At 37.3% G+C, this 24058-nt stretch overlaps 1 protein-coding gene across 6 annotated transcripts in view; it reads left to right on the top strand.

Annotated features, from left to right (window-relative positions):
• Nucleotides 1–24058, top strand: part of CPT1A (carnitine palmitoyltransferase 1A) — a 46923-nt gene that overhangs the window by 15966 nt on the left and 6899 nt on the right. For 3 of the 6 annotated variants that reach the window (XM_075711756.1, XM_075711754.1, XM_075711755.1), the window contains 12 exons: nt 3096–3197; nt 3896–4033; nt 4632–4709; nt 5378–5485; nt 6560–6647; nt 10843–11038; nt 12127–12315; nt 13346–13451; nt 15272–15388; nt 16250–16414; nt 17678–17812; nt 22318–22470. In XM_075711756.1, coding sequence (XP_075567871.1) covers nt 3096–3197; nt 3896–4033; nt 4632–4709; nt 5378–5485; nt 6560–6647; nt 10843–11038; nt 12127–12315; nt 13346–13451; nt 15272–15388; nt 16250–16414; nt 17678–17812; nt 22318–22470 — 1575 coding nt within the window. Of the gene's footprint in view, nt 1–773; nt 811–3095; nt 3198–3895; nt 4034–4631; nt 4710–5377; nt 5486–6559; nt 6648–10842; nt 11039–12126; nt 12316–13345; nt 13452–15271; nt 15389–16249; nt 16415–17192; nt 17284–17677; nt 17813–22317; nt 22471–24058 lie in introns of those variants that run through there. The other 3 variants (XM_075711759.1, XM_075711760.1, XM_075711757.1) reach the window with 3 other exon arrangements.

Here is a 24058-nt window from a genome sequence, read left to right as displayed (position 1 = left end):
TATTTCTACTAACTACTGTCATCCTTCTGATGCTATAATTAAACTATTCAGGATGGTCTTGTGGAAGGAAGAGTAAATACTTCAAGAATAACTTCTAAATTTGCCAATGGTTTGGGACTGTGTGACTCAAATATCTACTTTTTCTCTATGTGCAAGTAGAGCTTAAAGAACTTGGGCTGCAGCACCAAAGAATCTTGTCCTCCCCAGAAAGTGCTTTGAAGTTCTTTGTTGAAATGTTAGGATTTCTAGTCATCCATTCTAAAATTAATCTTATGCTTGAAGAAAAGAATATTGAATGTCCTTTCAGTTGATTTAGTGGTATGCATCCAAAAGGAGTTGGAGAAAAAGCGTAAGGTGGGTAGCTTGTTACGCAGTTTTTGCATAAGGCTAAGATGAGAGTGATCTGGCTCCTGTTGATTATTGTGGTGCTTTGGAAAAGGATTATTGAAGGATGTGATGGGTATAAAGTGAAGAAATGTACATATAGGTGCTCCAAGAGATGAAGTGGGTTTTTGTTACTTGGACTCAGTTGTTTCAACTCACTTTTGCCACTATTGTTGTAGAAATAACTTAAGTGCCCCACTATGATAAAATTAGTCTCTGCAGCCTCAAAAATTAACTGACATGTGTTAGACTAACAACATGTCATGATTTATTATGAAATATGTTTAGGAAAAGGTATCCAGAATGGTACACTAAAATAGAATTTAATGTTCATCTGTTACAAATGAAATTTCTAATTGATAGTTTCTTCCGGAAGCGGTATCAGGAGCCTCATGACTCGAATTTGTACAGTACAGGCTCTGAATGGTAAGGCTTTCTGTTGATTGCTTGAAGCTGTAGCTGTCTGGGTTTTCAGCATGTCCTACCAGATAGCTATTTTAAAGCTGTTAATATTGCCTTATCAACCTTAAACAGTATGAACTGTAATGCTACTTACCATGCTTTGTTGCATATTGTATTTATAAATTTGTCTATTTTATATGTTGCAAATCTATTTTGTTGTGTATTATATTTTGTTGTGCATTATAAATGTTTTAAAATACAGAACACTTTAGGTGTATGCCCAACAGTGTCTCATCTATACTTAATACGAAGCTCTATTTTAATACCTTATTCTTTCTTTAGCTAGTCCCAACAAAAGAAGACTGGTTTCCCTAATAAAACAGTACCAACTACCTTAGCTTTCTAGATTTTTATTATCCTTTAATATTGTATAATTTTCTGGAGGGGTCTTCCTGTCGTGTGTGGTTTTGTTTGTGGTCCCCTTTCCCCCCCCATTAACAGCATGAAAAATGCTATCATGAATACACTGTCTTCTGTTCAAATAGTCATGCAGATCAAAAACCTTAGGTCTGACTTCAGTCACAGTACAAAGTGATTTTCAGGCTGATTGGAAGTTTGGTGGCACTTTTAATGAACATATTTCATCTTCTAAAGTCAAATTTCCTGTACCAGGATTAGGGGAAAAGTCCAAGTATTAGTTGGTGTTTTAAAAAATAAGTTAAATAATAATGATCTGTGAACAGATGGAATGCATGCTAGAATGAGATCATTTGCTGTGTCTGCATATGAAATCAGAGATGTAATTAACTATGTGTCTGTCAGGTCACTTAATCGTCTTGAACTGTTATAAATTCTCTACTACAAGTTCACTTAAGAGATAAATATTGTGAAATGTGTTTGCTGTTTTTGTCAGTTGAGCAGGTACTCTCTGAAGATAATTTCAGCCTTTCCTAGCTTAAGAGTTCTGGAATAAAATTGTCTCCAAGTATGGAATTAGATTTTCTCATGAAAAGCTGAGCTTTTTTTCCTCACCTGGCTTCAAATTTATCTTGTCATGAAGCACTAGATTTCATTGGGATGATCCCTGTGGTGCATCCATGTACATCTGATGACTCTCTGATACAGATCTATTTGCAGGGAGGTCTTTGGTGGTAATACTCTGCAATTCTCCATAGTTTTGTGCTGCCTAAAACAATCTCCTCTAGCTATACTGACCAAGGAAATTGAGAGGGGGCAGAAAAACTCTACATTTTAATGAGTAGTTTTGTCAGTTTTGGGGGGGATAGAAGGGAGAAGTTCTAGGAATTTAGTAGTGAAATAACATCCTCTGTTTTCTTCTGTCTTTAATCTATTGGCCCATATACAATATGGTATAGTATATTGGACCAAGTTTGGACTTTGACAATAAACATTCCACTGGATTGTTGGTGTAATACTTGATCTTACTTTGCTGAAATAGGGTGATAATGTCAAAGTCCTTTCATGTGTAGCCTAGAAGTTGCATAGTCTTAGACTTTCAGCCTAGTGGGTGTCACAGCTGAGAAGTAGTCGTAGACAGAAATGCTGGTTCTGTATTCATGGAAAACAGGAGATGCTGTAATATCTGAAGCTAAGGTGGGAACCATCATCTTTGGCTTTTTTGCTTCATTGTTGTTGTTTTTTTCTAACACAAGCACCAAGTATAACACTGTCATGCTTGCACAATTTGGTATTTTCAAATTACACAGTAGGCTACCTGAGAGACACTCATGCTTGAAGAAACTCCCTGTAACATCAGTACTATTACTGATGTTGAGCTATAACTTTGGAAAATATTAAACCATAATTTCAAAGCATAATTATTATTTTTAAAGGTGGCTGTAGTTATCTGGGATCCTTAGCTGAGTGACGGGCTTGATAACAATTCCTGTTTTGAAGCGCAATATAGATATTTTTGTAGTATCTACTATATAGTAAAAGATCAACTGGTAGACTTGCTGTTTTAATCTTTACAGAGGGAAATGTGTGAAGAAAAGAAGTACTAAGTAACCCTGTTTTTATTTTCTGTTGAGATCAAGGTGTGCCATTCATAAACAACATGACTAGGACCGTCTTTCTCTTCCACTGACACGTTATTTATCCTTCAGAAAGTTAGTTTATGTCAGTGCCTTTTTTATTTGTGAAAGTGATAAAAATCTAATAGTTTGCTAGATTTAGTACAGTATAATTTACCAGTGAAAAGAACTGTAAGTTACATTACACTTTATTTCTCTGTCATTTTTCTTTTGTTGAACGTAATAATTTCACATGTGTGTTTTGGTTTTCTTCAGGCACTTGTAAAACTCTTCTCAGGACGTAAACCTATGTTGTACAGTTTTCAGACTTCTTTACCACGATTGCCAGTTCCAGCTGTTAAAGACACAATCAATAGGGTGTGTACATTCATTAATTCATTTTCTTCAGTAACACGGAATCCATATTTAGATGTACTTGTGGGTTTTTTTTGCCATGTCTTATAAAAGTATTGCATGGTGGTATTAATATAGTGTAATGGATTAAAACTTCCACATAGAAGTTAAAATAAAGGGTATACAAACCAATGATACTGGTGGCAATTTGAAGCTGGCTAACTCATATTGGATGATGTGATGTCTGTTGATGTAAGACTATGTAATAAAGTGTGATTTCCAAGGCTTCTGAAACATTGGTTTTGTTACCTTCTGCAGCTTGAACATATAAATGTGTGTTTTATGACACAAAACCTTATAGCAAAGTGTGTAAGTAGGGACAGTATGTCAGAGAAACTGAAGGCTTGATTTTTAGAGACTAAAAAAATCTCTGCCTGATACTGAAGAAGCAGTATGTCTTCGCCTCTTAAGTGGAAAAATCTATCTTTAGAAAAGTGACTTCCACTTGTGATTTGCTGACAAATGTGTGGAAAAAGATCTCTTTTTTTTTCATTTGCAGGCAGATGTTTAGAAGAGTGTATACTCTAACAACATAGTATTTGCAGCCTTATGAATTTGAGTCTGGATAATCTTTGTCTACTGTTCAAATGCTTTGCGTAGGAATGGCAAGAAGCTACATATTAGTTACCAATACAGATGCTGATTGTTTTCCTGTATTCTAGTATCTGGAATCAGTTCAGCCACTTATGGATGATGAAGAGTTCAGAAGAATGGAGGGTCTTGCCAAAGATTTTGCATTTAATTTGGGGCCAAGGCTTCAGTGGTATTTGAAATTAAAATCCTGGTGGGCCACAAACTATGTGAGTAGATAAATAGGGGCCTCAATCGTTCAAATGACGTAACTTAATTTGTTCCCTGTTGCCTTTTTTGGCTTAACTTTCTTTCTTAAATGTAAAAGAAGGCAGTTGAAACTGCCTAATATTTTTGTAAAGTGCATCAGAGACCAACTGATTTACACAGAAATGATTTGTGATTTTGTAAACAAGCAGTGTGGTGAATGGAATTTGAAAGCATGAATCCTCATTTTGTGTTTGTTATTCTGGAGCCGGTGACTTAGCTTTTGCTAAGTGAGAACTGTAATATAATTCCTTCCTGATATATTATCTAACATCTAGCTATACCCAGTAGCCTAAGCTGAGCTACAGTGTCCTGGCAAAGGCAGCAAAACATTCAGGAGATCTGATACATTTTAAATATTAACTGAAGATGATGACTTCTTCAGAAGCTTATCAGAGAGTTACAGCTGAATTTAATTTAATTATCTCACCCCTTTTTTGCTGTTTTCCCTAACATTTAACACGAATTAGGTTTTGTTTGTCTTTTTTCAAGTAGGGGGGCAAGCTAACAAACTGTGGAAATGATGAGATTTTACTGCTTTTGTTTTCCTTCCCGCTACAGGTTAGTGATTGGTGGGAAGAATATATCTACCTTAGAGGACGTGGACCGATTATGGTTAATAGTAACTATTTTGCAATGGTAGGTAAATACTGTAAACACATTATGTGTCAAAGCAGGATTGTAAAATTTCTGCCGGGTATCTTATTTCGTGATATCTTTCTGTTTAGAAATCCATTGCCACTGAGTACCTGACCTTTCTTTTTCTTTCTGCTAGTATAACCTGCAGCCAATGTCTTCAAGTACAGTGTTATCTTAATAATAAACTTAGCACATCTCTCACTTAGGCAAACTCATGCACTAATGACTTAGACTTAGTTTTGTGCTTACTGCAACCAGCAGTCTTTCAAAAGCTCCATGTAAAACTTCATGGGTAACACAATTCAAGGTGTGTATTCATATTTGCAAATGTCTGTATGGGAAGTAAAATTGTAAAAGACCCTAAAATTAAAATCAGAAAGAGGGAATAATGTAATTCTGGATTCAAGTTTTAAGTAGCATTATCTGTTCTACTGGGATGATTAACAGCTATCGTATGTTTTAGGACTGATGCTGTTTAAGGAGATTGTGACTGAAGAAATTTAAGTCATCAACTCACTGCACTAGTGCACTTCATATGTTTTAAAGCCTTTTTGATGTTGACCAGAATAAACTTTAAGAATGTGGATGAGAAGTACTATCGGTATTTTTTTCTTTTTTTTAAATGTAGTCTGGTAATCATTAACTTATGATTCTTATGTACTTTACAGGACTTTCTTTATTTATCTCCCACAACCCTGCAGGCAGCTAGAGCTGGTAATGTTATCCATGCCATCCTGCTCTATCGGAAAAAGCTGGACAGACAAGAAATCAAGCCAGTATGTATATCAGTTTAAATGGCTTTTGATCTTTTTCCAGCACAGTCTGTAAGAAGTTGATCAGTTTTCAGAATGGGAGAGGAGAGGAATGTCTTACTGTCAGAACTACATGTAAGATGCAACTAAACTTGTGGTCCCAAACATCTTGGTTATCACTTCAATTGCACATGGGCAGAAACTACCGACTATCAAAAATACAGGGTTCTGTCATGCCAGCTAATTGCAGTATTTGAAATTAACGTGTGTACTTGATCTCAAAGGTCTTTTCCAACCTAAATGATTCTATGATTCTATTTGCCCAAAAGACAAATAAAGGCTTGTACTTGAATATGTTAAGTATTCTGTATAACATGTTATTGGTATGTGCTAAGCATGTAATGGTACTTTTGAGCCACTGAAGTCTGAAAGGTCTGTGGTATAGTGTAATGCGAACACAAGGGGTGGTTGGGACAAAGGCCTGGACCTTGAGGCCAAGAGTGGGCCAGTGGCAGCCCACCATACTTACAGATGGCGATAAAATCCTGTGTTGCACTAATTTCTAGGTAGCAAAGATAGGCAAGGTGAATCCCATTCTGAATTTCTGTTCTGTCCAGTGGCTATGTGTTGTAGTGAACTAATATTGTGGAAACAATTAAATAGTTTTGTTGAAGGTTATGGCAGGGATGTGATGTAATTACAAATCTGAGAAATGTGAACTTTTGTTCCTACACAGCCAGAAATAGCTTTAAAAGAAGAAATTAAGGGGTAATGCATTTTTCACATATAAGTTTTGCATCCGGACCGGCCATTGAGAGCTCTTTGGATTTCAGATGCTTGCTAGCTTCAGTCATCCCTCCTGAAGGGTGAGATTTTGGTAGCAGGGTAAAAAACTACAGCTACTGGAATGTTAGTGGAATCTTTCACATGTAGTTCAAGGAAAGACAATGAAAAGGGTAGGGGGGGAAACCCCCGAGTTCATGTATTATAAATTGTACTGTTCTACAGCCTGTCTTTAACCAGGTCCTGTTTTGTTTTCCTTTTTAATTTGCTAATTGTATATGAAAAATTACATTTTAATGTACACCTGCGGCACAGATTCTTCTGATGGGATCTACTGTTCCACTCTGCTCAGCTCAGTGGGAACGGATGTTTAATACCTCCCGTATCCCAGGAGAGGAATCAGGTAAGCCAGGCCAGGCAAGGAGAATAAATATCTTAATGGAACTCAGGTTTTGGGATATTTTCTGCTAAAATAATGTTTTTCCAGATAATGATCTGACAGACACAAGGACACATCAATACTGTGTTCTGATACTCAGGAAGTAATGAATTGCTGTAGAGTGCATAGATGTTTTTCCTTTTAGGGTGATTTTGAAACTTCTTCAGTGTTTTTTGTCTTTTCCTTTACTTAAATTAAAAACTAACTTCAACAAACTGTTGTCTGCCCTGTGTTTTTAATTTATAAACAACCTTTACTTTTCTCCATTCTACTCTTTCATGATCTTTTGATATCCAACTTTTTATCTTTGTAGAAGTTGTGTTCTCTTATCTCAACCATTTTAAAATCTTTTGCTTGCTTGACTTTCCCTTTTTCCTTTCAGCTTATGATTCACAACAACATCCCAATGTGGTGTTCTCAATATGAACATAAGTTCAACACTAATTGTTTAGAGGCAGGTACAGTCTTAGTCCTGTCAAGGTTTTTAATGCCACGGTTTCCTTGACCTTTTATGTGCACTGTAAGATATCAGCTAAGAGAAATCACCTGTAATAAGGACTGTGTCCAAAACTTTCTCTGTAACACATTAAGAAAATATATACTCTGGGTTTCATTAGTTCCTGCCCTGCCCTAACTCCCAGCAATGGTTTGATTATCCTAAGTTATGAGTAACTAAGTTTTCGCATTTTAATGTTGAAGAGGGGTGTACTTGTTGACTTACAGTATGGTCATTTTCACCTGAGTCTGTTCCTGCAACTTCTGCTTATTGTGGGAGACTAAAGATATGTTTACATGATCACAAGCAATCATGTTAGCTAAGTAAAAAAAAAAAAAAAAATTTATCTGTAAATGACAGTTCATATCCACTTTCTCACTTTAGGTCTACATTGCATGCATTCATTAACACTGCCTATAGACATAAAAGCATTTCAGTTTAGTCATTGGCAGACCTTTGATAAATTGTTTGTTGTTGTATCTCAGCATAAAAATATAATATTTTTTTGATGGTCAGTACATCATCCAAGATCTTGAGGCTGATTCTTTTCCATATGGTGTTATTTTTCTAAAGGTAATGTATCCCTAAAGCTTCATCATGGATTTCTCCTGAGGGTAGCCTCCAAAGCTCTCCATCAGCTTATCCTAAATTTTCCAGACTCAAGCTGGTTTTTATGATCTTAATATTAAAGTGGCTTTTTTGTTGGTGTTTGGTTGGGTCTCCCCCCCGCCCCCCGAATTTTGTAACTGTAAAAGGAGGCAAATTGCATCTAGAAATACTAATGTTTGTAGTCAGCAGGTGGAAGAAAACGTTGCTATTCATTTTCTTGTTCTTTGAGAAGCAAACTAATAATTTCACAGCAGATTTGAGTGGAGACTTCTGTTGTTGTGTTTTCTACAAAAGCTTAAGCTATATCTAGGTTTCTCTGATCTGGTTATATGCTGAAGAGCCTCTTAGAACTGAGTTCACATGTTTATCCAACACTGCATCATTGTGGCAGCATCAGAATGAAATACAACATTTGGCAGAGTTATCCTGACAGTCATAATTAGTACAGAGGACAATTCACTAGGAATTTGGAATGCAAGGGGTCATTGGTTAGTCACCTCCATTGGGAATGTGTGTATGGGCTGTTACTTGAAGATAGGATTTTTTTTTAACTTTCATTGATATTTGTAACTCACTTTTATGTTTCAAGCTGCCTTTGAGCATGTTAGTCCCACTCAACTGCAGAACAAAAACCATAAAGTTTCTGAACAGACACAGGGATGTCCCTGCTTTTCTCTGCTGGAGGTCTGACATTTGCTGTACTGTGTGAAGTTGGGTAAGTGGGGGAAGTGGCATTGGCTAGTGGATAAAGCAGTAGGTGCATATGTCAGATAAGAATTTTACTCTCAGTTCTGCTGCTGGCCTCTGGTAGATTACTGAGGAATTATTTCCCAGCTATGCCTCAGCTTCCTTTATCTGCAAAATGGAGAAAAACATATCCCTGATGCGATTACCCCCTATTAATGAACTAGTAGCTGAAGTAGACTACCAAGTTTTAAAATCTCTATTAGACAACTGTAGTGTATGAGCTATTGTTTTTTAGAATATTTCAAGTACTGAAAGTGCTACCCTTGCCCTTTCCGTGTCCTCAATAAAATAAAACGTATGAACTGTTTGCATTTAGCTTAGGATTTCGGATTCTCTTAGTCTGAAATGAGTTTTGCACAAAAATGTGGAAATGGCCTATTCTAACTATAACACCTGATTAAAATACATTCTATATATCTTAATGGCTCTCCTCAGTTTCTCCAGCTTAAAGTCTTTCAAATTACAGTCAGCATCATAAAATTACCTTATTTTCCTCCTAAGCACTTCACATTTCCTATTTTACTACTTCAGTTTTTCATTGTTTCTGTTTTTCTAAAGGGAAAACAACTGTCATTCTGTATCTAGGTGAATGAGTTAGACATTTTTCCCAGATTTTCATGAGTGGCTTGATTTCTTGCCCCCTGATTTCAATTATATTTTAAGTATTTTAGGTATGTTACAGTTCCTAAAGGAGCAGCATATTAAAAAAAAAAAAAAAAATTGTGGCATGTCTTCATGTTAATTGGTAGTAAAATCTTAATGAACATCGCATCCTGTCACCTGAGCTGTTGTTTATTCTTCATGTCTTTTAGCAAAACACACTATGGAGTGAACCACGTCTTTTAAGCAGGGAAGATCCTTTATGTCCTTCCACTTCCATATTTTTTAATAGGAAACTCACGCAGCATGTTACATGCATCTTTAGATGTACATAAATGACTTCTTGGACTGGCAAGAAAAAGGAAAGGATCTTTTTGTATTACAACAAATCTGAACTCCAGGTTCATAAATCTGTATTTAGGCCCATAAGAAAGGTGTCTGAAAGGTAATTGCCAGGGCTCAACAATTGTTGTGAAGTCAGTTGTTGACATAGCTGACTAATGATCTCACTTTTGCTTTTTACAGTCAAGAGGTTTTCTTTTTTGTACAGGCACATCATGTATATGAGACAAATACTTGGGGGTGTCCTGACTCAGGTTGGGATTATAGAAGAAGTTACCTCTCTAACAGATTGCTTTGCTGCTTCTTTCTCCCCTCTGTGAGGTTTCTGCTCAATTCACAACCCATTATATTAATGTGCTTCATAGTTGGAGTGATACTTCTGCTAATCTTAGCACTTCTATCACAGGCATCCTGTCTCTGGCAGAAATGCAAAGTGGATAGCTAAAGGCATGATTAGCATACAACTGCTTCTGATCAGTAGATGGAGCATACCTACCAAAACTTTACTGATAGCTGAGAGCACCCAAAGTATAGAACTGTTTTCTGGTACAGTGTTTCTCAGATCTCTCAGAATCGTGACTTTTAGGTTCAGCCCTCATTTTTGACATCTATCTTCACCATCTCTGTAATGGGCCTTTTCAGATTCATAGAAATATAACAGTTCTTTGGGGTAGTGAAGGAATTCAAATAACAGTTTTCATTAAGGGCTTTTCCTTGCTGCTGTAGAAGTCTTCATCTGTGGTTTGATACAGTACCTTTATGACTAGGTTCAGGCTTATTCCCATTAAGCCATATAAATAATAGTGTGGAGAAATTTGTGGCCTATATTTGTGCTTCACTGACTTCCATAGCACTGCACTTTTTGGCCATAGATGGAGTATTCACTCTGTATCTGCCAGGATAAATGTGAACAAAAGCCTATGGAACTAAATTTGGGCTCTTTTAAGACTCCCCCACAGATTGTACCATGAGTTGTCTAGCACTTGAATGCAGATGATTTAAAAGTACCTTTCATCAGACTCATCTAGCGTGTTCTTTTGCTGACTGCTTATTCAGACTACACTACTAGTGCTCACTTTTCAGATACAGAAATACAGATTTACTTGCTTAATATTGGCCTCCAGTGTGGAAACTGGTGGTGCTATATATGCGAGTTGCTATGAGATCTGGGTATTTGACTGTTTCATGCAGGAATCTGTGCTGAAATAACATGGGGGAGCAGTTTATTCCACACTATTTATTATTTTGTTAAAATAAACAAGCTGTGGCTAACTGGTAGTGCATGCAGTAGGCATTTGATGTTACTTAGTGCATTAGTGTTTTGAGACTTCAGCTTTGTTTTCACATAAGTGATTGCAATTCTAGATACTCTGCAGCATGTGAAAGACAGCAAACACATTGTTGTGTATCATAAGGGCCGTTACTTCAAAGTGTGGCTGTACCATGATGGTAGACTGTTGAAGCCCCGAGAAATTGAACAGCAGATGCAAAGAATTCTTGATGATGATTCAGAGCCTCAGGCTGGTGAAGAGAAACTAGCAGCTCTTACTGCAGGAGATAGGTATGGTGGTTACTATTTTTTAAATTAACTTGAACATTTAGAAATAGTTGCATAACATACTAATTGAATATTGGCTTTGGAATTTTACAATAGTCTGCAGGCAGTTGATTATACTTTGATTACTGGTTTTGTATATTGCTGACATGTAACAGCTCATCAGTCATTTGTAACTACATGGAGTTAAAAGTAATTTTGCAGTGGCAACCCTGTATACAGATTGCCTATACTTAGCTGGAGAAGTTTGGTGAATTGTGGTTATCATAAGAGTTTTATATGTACTGTGGGGTTCACTGGCATTTTAAAGAATATCTTAAAAAATTAAGATTGGGAATGTGAATTCAGTAACTGTTACTCCACATTCATGACTTGCACCTAGAAAATAAAGCAGTACGTACTCGGTTCTAGGTGCAAGATCATTGAATTAAATTAAATTGTGACAAACTTAGTTCAATCTGTCTAGTTGTTTTTGAACAAGGGAGAGAAAGACCTGTGGATTTTAAAATACTTTCTTAGTATGAGTCCTTCCTTTTTCTCACTTTCTGCTTTAAAACAAACTGAAATATTTTTTTCATTGGGAAAACCACATTAATTTATAAATAAATGTTGCACAACTATACAGAAATCACATTGTTCAGGACTTCTTTAACTTCAGATCTGTTTCAGGCGTTTACTATGGAGCTTTTTATTGACAATTGTCCAGACTCTTAGATTTAGGTGTTATAACAATGGATGTTAATATCTGTTGATTGTTTTCATTATTATTACTATTTGCATCTTTCATATAATAGATATTTTAATTTGTTCAGTTATAAACGTAGATGAACTATGCTTATATGTATTGCATGCTGCAGAAATGTGACTTTCTGAGGATTAAGCTTCGCATATGTGTAATGATATGTTGAACTGGTTTCTAGGATTATACTGGACATGTATTTTGAGACCTTTTCACTGCTGCTATTGTTTAAATGCAATGAAAGCAGTTGCTTCAAATTTGATAAAAGTAGGAGGAATGTCTTGTAGTGATCTTAAGGGTGATGAAACAATGACAAATTCACATAATCTGGCTATAAACCAAATTCTTTTTGCAGAGTACCATGGGCTAAAGCTCGACGGGCTTATTTTAACTGTGGAAAGAACAAACAGTCCTTAGATGCTGTTGAAAAAGCAGCATTTTTTGTGACATTGGATGACAGCGAGCAAGGGTACAGGAAAGAAGATCCGGTGAGGTCACTGGATGCGTATGCAAAATCCTTAATACATGGCAGATGTTATGACAGGTATAGTATTGACTCTGTGGAAAATGCCTTCTCTTTTTTAGAATTTCACCGATTCACATGGCTAATACATATGAATTAGTGACTTATAAGCTGATAAATTTCATAGAATCACAGAATGGTTTGGGTTGGAAGGGACCTTCAAAGATCATCTAGTCCACCCCCCTTGCCATGGGCAGGGACATCTTTCACTGTATCAGATTGCTTAAAGCCCTGTCCAGCCTGACTTTGAACACTTCCAATGATGGGGCATCCACAACTTCTCTGGGCAACCTGTTCCAGTGTCTAAGCACCCTCATCGTAAAAAAAAATTTCTCCCTTATGATGAATCTAAATCTACCCTCTTTCAGTTTATAACCATTGCCCCTTTTCCTGCTACTATGGGCCCTGCTAAAGAAGTCTTTTCTTCTAAGCCCTCTATATATTGAAAGGCCACAAGAAGGTGTCCCAGAGCCTCTTCTTCTCCAGACTGAAGAACTACAACTCTCAGCTTTTCTTCATTGGAGAGGTGTTCCAGCCCTCTGACCATTTTCATGGCCCTCCCCTGGAACTGTTCTAACAGGTCTGTGTCTTGTACTGGGAACCCCAGAGCTGGATACAGTACTCCAGGTGGGGTGTCATAAGAGCAGAGTAGAGGGTCAGAATTGCATCCCCTCGACCTCCTGGCCATGCTGCTTCTTATGCAGCCTAGGATATGATTGGATTTCTGGGCTGTAGGCACACATTGCCAGCTCATGTCCAATTTTTCATTCACCAGTACCCCAAGTCCTTTTCTGCAGGGCTGCTCAATCCATTTATCCCTCAGCCTATTGATACTGCGGATTGCCCTGACCCAAGTGCAGGACCTTGCACTTGGCTTTGTTGAACTTCATGAGATTCAAATTTATGTCTATTTATTTAAATAAACTATTATTTTTTTTTAAAAAAAGCTAAGAACTAGTGCATTTGAATGTGAATTTGAGAGGTGAAGTTATAGTACAAAGCTGCTTTTGAAATGTACGAAAACATAAGGATATCTTAACTTCTTTTGTAGGTGGTTTGATAAAACATTCACTCTTATAGTATTCAAAAATGGCAGAATGGGTCTGAATGCAGAGCATTCTTGGGCAGATGCTCCTATTGTTGGACACCTGTGGGAGGTAGGTGTTTAGTACAAAAAGCTAATGCAAAAGATAATGTGATATGGTCCATACAACAGTCCTGAAAATCAGCAGTTACTTCCAATCCCTTGCATTAATGTTGCTGATGAGTGATTATAGGCCTGTGGCTACAGCAACTGTAGAATTTTTAAAAAAGCCCTTTGCTTAAAAGAAAAGGTTGCTGTCCTTTAAATTAAAGGTCTTTATTACATTTTTATGATCATAGATGTCTTCACAGAAAAGTGATGCAGCTCCCCATCTAATTTGTTTATAATATTCTAAATCCATAGATTGTTGCCTTTTTGATACAGCATTGTATTTTGCGTATATACATGCACCTGAAGCACTTAAGCTTTCTTGAGCTATAAAAATCCCACACTTACTTTCACAATTTAAAGAAATGGTACAGAGTTTAACTTTTCCTCTAAGCCATTGTTTGATGAGTTGCAGATTGATATGCTGTTTAAATTATCTCTTGTATTTATTTGCAATGCATGGAGCACTTTTTGTCAGGTTTGTTCATCATGAGCTTAGTTTATTGCTTGAAATCCTATTTGATTTTTTTCTTTTTCTTTTTGAAGCTTAAACCCCTAAACAATTAGATGACTCAATCACTCAGAACTACTTCATAAACATTAGCTAATTCTGATTTCATTATGTATTTGTGCAAATGGGCCTTGGGTCTGACTGGTGCCCCAAGTAATTTCCTAATTTTATTATATAAGTGTTTCCATGTGTGTAAGAACAAAAAATGTTCACTGCATTCTCTAACCAGGGAAGAAGGCCAAACTGATTTGAGTTTGCCAAGTCAATGCAGTTTACACTAGCTCAATGGAAAAGAGTAACTTTGTTTTCTTTTATTGAATGATGTTATATGCTTTAGTTCATATCTCTGTACTTACTGTTAGTTGGTTCATTTCCTTCAAGAATTAAATGACTAAAATAAATTAAGTAGGAGTTAATTTCCTGAAAAGTTATGTTGTTAGCTCTTTATAGATTATCTAATTTTAGAATAGAATAAATTAAGCTTTATTTCATAGTTGAGAATAGAAAGAGATTATTTCTATAGAATCTAGAAATTTCTATTTTCATAGAAAGAGATTAGAAATATATATGTAGAACATGCAATAGATTTTTGTCAAGCGTTTTCTTTCCATATTAAGCAGATTCAATTTTTTTTTTTTTTTTTACATTGAGAATGTTGTTTGAAATCTTGTAAGACAGAGCCTTTTTTGTCTGTTGTTCAAGTTGTATTGTTCCTCTTGGAAACATTCTACTTGCCCATCCAAGAGTTCTAGTGCACTTATAAAATGAACTGCAATTTTAAGTGGGATGCAAATCTTAAAAATTATTAAATTCTTGCAGGGATATGCAATTACTCTGAAAAAAAATGTTTCTTGATGAACAAGTTTTGACAGATAACAAACTTGCAGAAATTCTCTAGAATCTAGATTGAACAAAAGTTGTGAAATCTAAGACTCTGACTGACATTTTTTTTGTACTACTGGTAAGTTTGAGGTGGGTTTTTAATTGAAGTATTTTGATTAATTCAGTAGTATCTAAAACAAATGCACCAATGTAATTGAATAGGTGTTTGTGCATACCTGGTATTCTTCCCACTTAGAACATGAGTAAAATTGCCTTAAAATAAGAGGTAAAACAGAGGGCTTCTCTTACAGCTGTTTTCAGTATTTGGAAATGGATTGTATATTGAATTTCACTATGTACTGAAAATGGGTTATATTGATTTCACAATGAAATCCTAATTCCTCAGCAGTATGTAACATGTTGCAATTCTGAAGAAGTATCATTCTTTGCAGAATGTAATGGCAACTGAGTATCTTGAACTGGGCTATTCAGAAGATGGGCATTGCAAAGGAGATACCAATCAAAATATTCCTATTCCTACCAAACTACAGTGGGAAATTCCAGAAGAAGTAAGTATAGAACAGCTAGTGGTTTGAGGAAGAAGCTCCTCTTTTCCTGAGCAGTCAAATCATTTAAGTAATACTGATAACCCTATAAATCAGCTTTTAAATTCCTTTGAGTCCTGTAAGATGTGCATTTCATGTATGGACATTACTGAGTTTACTTAAAAAGATATCAGGGTTTTTTAACATCACTCTTTAAAAATTCTGGCCAGGAAATGTCAACTTTTTACTAGGAACTTCCTTGGCTGGTGACATGTCAAAAATAAGTGGACACCTATTTTAAATAGTAACTGTATTAAAATTAAGTTTAAGTTGCTGAGGTTTCATTACAATTGTCATAATAAATGCTCTTGCATAATAGTTCTTTGAGATTAGCTGCCTTTTTGTGTTCAAAATTCTGTGTACATGTCTAATAAGGTTTCATATTTTTGCCTGAGTTCAAGGCAAACTGCCATCACCTATTTGGATTTTAATTTTGAATAAAAAGTTAATGGTTGGTGATATGTTTAATTCGGCATGTATGGCAGATTGGAAGCCACACAACTATTGTCATTCTGTCTCTGTGGGTCATTCATTTATGTTCTCGTGATCTGAACAGTCTTAATGCTGGTGTTTTCTTTTAAAGTGTAATTTTTGGACTCCAGATGACTTATTTTTATTAGCTTTTTGCATTTTAACTTTCTGGCAAAGATAGCTTCTCCTCTTTCTCCAAAGGGAGATTATTTAGGAAACGATGTTCCTGGCATGCATAAATGCAGCATTACCTATTTATCAATTAAAAATACTTGCACTTTTTCAACAGTTCTCTCAAATGCCATCAGATGCATGCATATGCACATATGTGCATAATTTATTTATTTATTTTAGTGTCAAGAAGTGATTGAGAGATCTCTGAGCACTGCCATAGCTCTGGCAGATGATGTGGACTTCCATTCATTTTTCTTTGATGCTTTTGGGAAGGGACTAATAAAGAAAGCAAAAACCAGCCCTGATGCCTTCGTGCAACTTGCCCTGCAGCTTGCTCACTATCGGGTAAGAAGAACTGACTATTTCTGGCTTATAGAATCTCATTAAATTGGGTATAGTATGTTTGTAACTACACAGTCACATGTGTTAAAGTACTTTAGAGTAAACTTGCACTGCTTGTGTGAGGTTATTAAAGACATTCAATGGAAATTGGTACAAACCCTAAACATTACTAGCTGGAAATTAATTATCCAATGGTTGGTGTATTGACACTCATGCAGTTTTTTCTCTTCTGCTTAGTTGGTCTATCCCTAGGCATTTTGAACTTGAAAGAAGTAGATACGAAACTTAAATTACCTGTGTTTACATTGTAAACAACGTTACACTCATGTTTTTGTTTGGAGTCGCCCTTAATTCAGTAGTCATGGACACTCCCTAATAGGATTAACAGAAATGCCTGCCTGTGTTTTCTTGTGCTAGTTCACCGTTAATATAACATGCTTTCAGAAAACACCAGTGCAGCAACATGCATGTTTTTCATTTTGCTTTCTATTTGTCACTGAGATACTGTTCTACTTTTTTTTTTTTTAAAGTAGTTCCAAATGTTTTTTCAAAGCATCCAGATTTCCTGGCTGTTATCACCACTTACAGTCTTTCTTACTATTGGTTAGGGTAGCTACATGTCAAATAGTTTGATTACCCACTCACCTCTTATTTTGAACACCCATCCTCTTAATCTAAAACTGAACAGACTTTCATGAGCTGTTCTGATGTATATTTCAGACAATTAGAGTTGCTAACATGTTAGATAAGCTTCTATCATTTGGCAACTTTTGATCTATAGGTTGTGCACATCTACAGGAAATATGAAAACCACACTTCCTGGAATTTGCAGGCTGTTTTCAGTTCTCACATTCTTGAAAATCCCCACACTGGTATGCATCTCCATGCTATTAAACTTTTAACTGAAAATACTTCTAAGGTTGTTACAGTTTTCTCTATTACTTACCACAGCTGTGTTAATTAGGAAGCCACTGAACTTTCAAATAGGGTTTTGATAGCCTTTAAATCAGCTTCTGAAGAAGACTGAATATAAAACGCAGAGGGTAGTCTTTGCTAGTTTGGTTGTTCTATTAGCGTTTATCAAATCCTGCTACTAATCTTATTTTTGCCTTTATAATCTTAGGTAAGACTGGTGGGCTACTAAAAACTTATGTTGACTTTAATTTGTGGAGTGATTCATATCCTGTGTGCTTGCTTTGAACTGTTGATTAAGAAAGAGTGGCTAAGTCTGGCTAAACCTTTAATTCTTATTTTTCCCTTTTCAAGGACATGGGAAAATTTTCTTTAACATATGAAGCCTCTATGACACGCTTGTTCAGAGAAGGCAGGACCGAAACTGTTCGTTCATGTACTGTTGAATCATGTAATTTTGTTCGAACCATGGAAGACCCAACTGAAAGTGTAAGTTCACGGTGTTGTTGCCTTATACAATCCATAAGGTACATGAGTTATCACTGGATATTCGTACAAGTTCCCAAATAGTTTTTAAACACTTAGTGATGCCTTTTGTTTTTTAGCAAGGAAGTGCAGCATAAGGTAATCGTCCACATTTTCTGTCAATGTGGCAGAAATTCAAGGCTGTATCAAAAGAGAATGGCAGTAACTTAGCCAATATGCCATTTTTTTGCAGTTCTTGAACTCCAGAAAACTGAGATTACTTGTAAAACTCAAACATAGATTTGTAAAACAAATAATCTCATGCCAGTTAGGCTTTTCTTTGTGATAGGGAAACAAGTATTATTCACAGGAAATAAGTAGTTGCTCTTACATGTTGATTTCAATGGGCTTTTTAATCTTTCTTGTGATGTTTTGATTAGCAAACAAAGGAAGCCTGGTCTAGGGGAAAACTTCTTGGTTTGGAAAACTTGCACAAAACTGGTTAAAATATTTGCTGTCAAAGTGCAAGGGTGGAGGATGGTTGTCTTGAAGGCTGTCTGTTCTTTAATCCACTGCTAGTCACAGTTTTCACAGATACAGCTTAGAGCTGATGAAATAAATCATTACATTTGCAGGTTTTGCTAAGCTGAAGGGGATTTCCATTTCCTCAGAGTCAATAAAAATTTGACATGAGAAAAAGGATTTTGTTAAATAGGAATGTACTCAAGGTATTGCATTGAGGCCTGAGCAACAGCTGCATGGGTAGAATTTCTAATAAAAAAGATCTAGGACTGTAATCAGTAGATGAACACTTACATAGCACATTCAGTGCTCTGCCATTGGGAAAAATGAGCCCTCACTTTAGTTAGTCTTGCCCTTTATTTTTAGTAGTCTTTTGTCTCTGCAATTTTTTCCTAGTACAGCATTAGCTGGGGTGGTGTGTCCAGTTTTGGATACCACTCTTGAGGTATGGATGGATTGGAGAGAGTCGAAAGGAGAGCAAGAAGGATGGTTAGAAACCTCTGAAGAGTATCTGTGAGGAGAGTTTGAACTTAATTATTCTTGTCTAGTCTAAAGAAGAGAGACCACTGTGGAAGAGGTAGGGAGCCTGGTTGTGCTCAAGAGGATAAAAAGGCTGATGCAGAGATGATGGGAACAATCTGTTCTCTGTCCCAAGAAGTAATGGACTTAAATTGCAGAAAGAAACATGTTAGGGAAACTTTTTCTGCTAGTAAGAATAGTGAGTAAGGAGGGAAATAAATAGCGAGTAAGGAGGGAAATAATGAGAAGCCTGAAACAGATTACTTGGGGATGTTGTTTTTTCACTTTGAAAATTTTTAAAAGTAAGTTACGTAATGGTCCTTCAAGAAGGGGTTTTAGTTGATCACATCTTAGGGCAGAGAAATCCAGGATGAACAGTTGAGGTTTTTCTAGCCCCATGATACTATCAATAAATCTTACAGCAAGAAAATAGATGCACAGAGAAAGAGAGAAACTTTTTTCTCTCTTTCTGGCAGTTCTATGTAGGTAAAATCCCCCATGATTTCTCAATATGCTGTGCTGGGAGCTGTGATCAGACCAGTGCAAGTCTGGAAATCCAGCTGTGTCAACATATCATACCTAACTGTATGGCACAGCTACTGTACAACTACCCTTGTGTATAGAAAGTAATTTTAACGTAGTCCTAATGTCAGAATTAACTGCTGTTACATCTCTGCAGTTAACACCTGCATTTTTGTTAAAGGAATAAGGTAGCCCCATACGTGGCAAGATCATATATGTATATAGCAGACTTCATTCTGCTCACTTTTTTTTTTATGGTTACTACAAACATGATTCTTTTTCAGACTTGTTGACTCATTACTGCCCTTCATCTGGAATGATCCTTCACACAGCAGAGGAACCCTGTCTTCATAATGCAATTTTTAGTTTTTATGTGTTATGAAAATTCTAATATATGCATTTATATATTATTTTTAAAAGAGTTGTCTGCCTTTACTGCTTGCTTCTATTTTTCTCCGGGTTTTTCCTTAAAATTTTTCCTGAGCACTTGTATCCTGCATGGACTATCCACAAAGCTTTACTCCTGCAGGCCAATGGTAGGCATGCTTAGCATGACTGCAAGTGATATATTAGTTTCTCATGCTGAGGGCAAATAGGCTGCTCACTCTGTCCCACACAAATGGTGTAAAATGCAGTGATACTGGAGATAAGAAGTGACAGGTTGCCATATAATCAGTGTTTTGCATTCCACATTATAAAGTCTTAACAGAATGGCTAAGTGTTTTGAACAGACACTTTCTTTCAGCCCTTGCAACATTCATACAGTGTTCATAGAATCATAGAATATCTTGAGTTGGAAGGGACCCATAAGGATCATTGAGTCCAACTCCCTGCTCCTCCCAGGACTACCTAAAATTAAACCTTATGACTAAGAGCGACATCCAGACACTCCTTGAATTCTGACAGGCTTGGTGCCCTGGCCACTTCCCTGGGGAGCCTGTTCTAGGGATCAAGCACCCTGTCAGTGAAGAACCTTTTCCTAATGTCCAATCTGAGCCTCCCATAACGAATCTTCATTCCGTTTCCTCGTGTCCTATCGCTGGTCACCAGAGAGAGGAGATCAGCACCTTCCCCTCCACTGCCCCTCTTGAGGAAGCTGTAGACTGCAATGAGGTCACCCCTCAGCCTTCTCTTCTCTAAGCTGAACAAACCAAGTGACCTCAGCCACTCCTCACAAGTCTTGCCCTCTGCAAGGCTGTTCTCCAGCCTCTTGTCCCCCAGTTTGTACGTATAACCAGGATTACCCTGTCCCAGGTGCAGAATCTGGCACTTGCTCTTGTTAAATTTCACATGGCTGGTGATTACCCAATTCTCTGGTCTATGCAGATCTTTCTGTAAGGCCTCTCTACCCTTGAGAGGGAGTCCATAGCTGCTCCTAATTTAGAATTATCAGCAAACTTGCTTAACGTACATTCAACTCCTGCCTCCAGATCCTTTATAAAAACTTTAAAGAGCACTGGCTCCGAAGTTGGGCCCTGGGGAGCCCCACTGGTGACTGGCTGCTAGCCTGATGTAAGCCCATTTATTGCAACTCTTTGAGCTTGACCCATCAGCCAGTTGTTCACCCAATGTATTATGCACTTGTCTAGCTGTATGCTGGACAATTTGTCCAGAAGGATACTGTGAGAGACAGTTATGAAAAGCTTTGCTAAAATCCCAACCCCCTCCCCCCCCCAACCTCTACTGGCTTCCCTTGGCCAACTAGATGGGTGACGTTGTCATAAAAGGAATTAAGTTAATTTAAACAGGACTTTCCCCTCATGAACCTGTGCTGGCTATGACCAATGACTGCATTGTGTCTCAGTTGTTTTTCAATAACTCCCAGAATAACATTCTCCATGATTTTAGCAGGCACTGATTTGAGACTGACAGGCCTGTAATTACCAGGGTCTTCCTTCTTACCCTTCTTGAAAATTGGGACATTTGGTAGCTTCCAGTTGACTGGGACCTCTCCAGATTCCCAAAACCATTAAAAAATAACGGAGAGAGGTCCTGCAATAACATTGGCCAGCTCTTTTAGCACCCTGGGATGAATCCCACCAGGCCCCATAGACTTACGTACCTCCAGCTGGAGCAGCAAGTCTCAAACAAGTCCAGAGTTGGCTGGGAGTTCACCATATCCCCAGTCACAGTCGTCCAGCGCAGGTCTATGGGGGTTCCAGGGCCATTCATCAGTGCTAAAGACAGAAGCAAAGAAGGCATTAAATGTCTCTGCTTTGTCTACGCCCCTATTTGTGAGGAGCCCTTTTTGTTGTCCGTCACAGCACTGACCAGCCTGAACTCTAATCAAGCCTTGGCCACGCAAATTTTCGCCCTGCAGTGGCAAACAGCATCTCTGTAGTCCTCCCGTGTTGCCTGTCATTGCTTCTAATGTCCATTCCCTTTCCTTTTCCACCTAAGTTCCAGAAGAAGATCCCTGCTCAGCCAAGCAGGCCTTCTGCCCCGCTTGCTTGGTAGCTTACACTTTGGAATTGCCTGCTCCTGGGGTCTTAAGAGAGGGCTTTTAAAAAATGACTGGCATTCATGGACCCCCATACCTTCAGTGTTGTCAGTTTGCCTTCTAAAATGGCTGCTGCTGTTCCAGCTTTTCTTAAATCATGTTGAGATTTGCTCTTCCATATCTTTTTAAGACCAGTGTCTCTAGAAACTAAATATATGATAATGTAGTAAACTGGAGGTGTAATTATGCTTGATTCTGGTGTTAGATAGCACTTAAAATACAATTTTGTTTTCATTATGCACTGTTTACAGCAGGTGACAGTTGATACTTGCTAATACCTGAAATTGAATACATGAGGTTGAAAAGCCAGAGGATACTAGTATTTGGTGTTAGTTGCATGCATTGTCTTGTACTTGACCCTTAAGTGCTCTAGGTTTGAGAGTAATTGCTGTAACTTAGTCTCTGCACCTCCATCCTCAACCCAGTTCACTTAACTGATTTTTCTTCATCTTTTTTTCATTGTTAGAATGAAAATAAGCTTAAGTCCTTTCGGCTTGCTGCTGCGAAACATCAGCACTTATATCGTCTTGCCATGACTGGTGCTGGCATTGACCGACATCTGTTCTGCCTTTACGTCGTGTCCAAATACCTTGCTGTAGATTCTCCTTTCCTTAAGGAAGTAAGTGACTTTTACTGATAACTAGTAATTACAGTAAACAATACTTTGTTTACTTAGTGTTTTGTGGTATCTGCTTATATACTTGTAGAACTCTGGCTTTCCGAAGAAAAAAGGTAAGAGTTTAGCTAGCATTGCTTAACATCTGCTGGTAGATTACAAGTTATTTTCATTTGGCTTTATGTATACACTTATCATAATGCTTTCTGTGAGCTTTGTAGTATAATACATGTTATTAAGGTTTGCAAGAAAGATACAGTCTGTATTACAAAAAAAAATATTGGATGCATGTGGTTTTTGCATATTTTCAAGGCAGCGTAACAGAGGCTGTGTGTTTTTTCTCAAGGATGTTCTTTTGGAACTGACAAAATGACTTGCTTTTCAGTTACTGTGAAAGGAGCTGTATATTGTCCTTTTTTTTTAATGCCCAACATTAATGTCACTGTTTATTACTGCGACAAATGCTTTATTACTTAAACTATATTTTAAAGTTGGGCTTTATAAAAGTAATTATATTGCACTTGTTCATGTTTTCTGATTAATAAAAACTGTGTTCCAGCTTGCCTCCAAATTAAGCTAGTCACATTTGTCTGCTTGCCCTCCTAAATGTGAGTAGTGGCTAAGTCAAGAATAAAACAGCTTTCTAAAGTTTCCACAGACTTTCAAGATACAAGTTTATTGTTAGAGATTTCACAAGCTTCTGACTTGCTGTAGTATCTTACTGGGATTTGAATATGGCTATTAATGATCTTGTTAACAAGATCTGTTATGCAGAATTTACCAGGCTATAGACCAGATTAATCTGTTTTCAAATAACATTTCTGTTCAAAGAACTTTTATTCTCTTTGAGAAATTGACATCATAGAAGCATTTAGGTTGGAAAAGACCTTTAAGATCATCCAGTCCAACCATTAACCTAACACTACCAAGTCCACCACTAAACCAATTAAGGGTAAAGTAATAATTAATTTCATGTTTCCTGGCTTGGTGGCTGGATTATTTTTTAATGAAAGTAAAACTAGAATAGAATCATTAAGGTTGGAAAACACCTCTAAGGTCATCTAGTCCCACCATCAACCCAATACCACCACGCCCCCTAAACCATGTCCCGAAGTGCCATGTCTACACGTTTTTTGAACACCTCCAAGAAATGGTGACTCCACCTCCTCTCTGGGCAGCCTGTTCCAATGCTTGACCACCCTTTCTGTGAGGAAATTTCTCCTAATTTCCAGCCTAAACCTCCCCTGGTGCAGCTTGAGCCCATTTCCTCTCGTCCTATCACTTCTAACTTGGGAGAAGAGACCAATACCCATCTCACTACCACCTCCTTTCAGGTAGCTGTAGAGAGCGATAAGGTCTCCCCTCAGCCTCCTCTTCTCTAGGCTAAACAACCCCAGTTCCCTCAGCTGCGCCTCATAAGAGTTGTTCTCTAGACCTTTCACCAGCTTCAGTGCTCTTCTCTGGACATGCTCCAGCAGCTCAATGTCTTGCTTGTACTGAGGGGCCCAAAACTGGACACAGTAATCCAGGTGTGGCTTCACCAGTGCCGAGTACAGGGGGACAATCACTTCCCTAGTCCTGCTGGCCACAC

This window comes from Pelecanus crispus, chromosome 6 (assembly GCF_030463565.1).
Source record: "Pelecanus crispus isolate bPelCri1 chromosome 6, bPelCri1.pri, whole genome shotgun sequence".
Lineage (NCBI taxonomy): Eukaryota > Metazoa > Chordata > Aves > Pelecaniformes > Pelecanidae > Pelecanus > Pelecanus crispus.
Note: the sequence above shows the minus strand (reverse complement) of the source record. Positions and strands in the feature narration are given on the sequence as shown.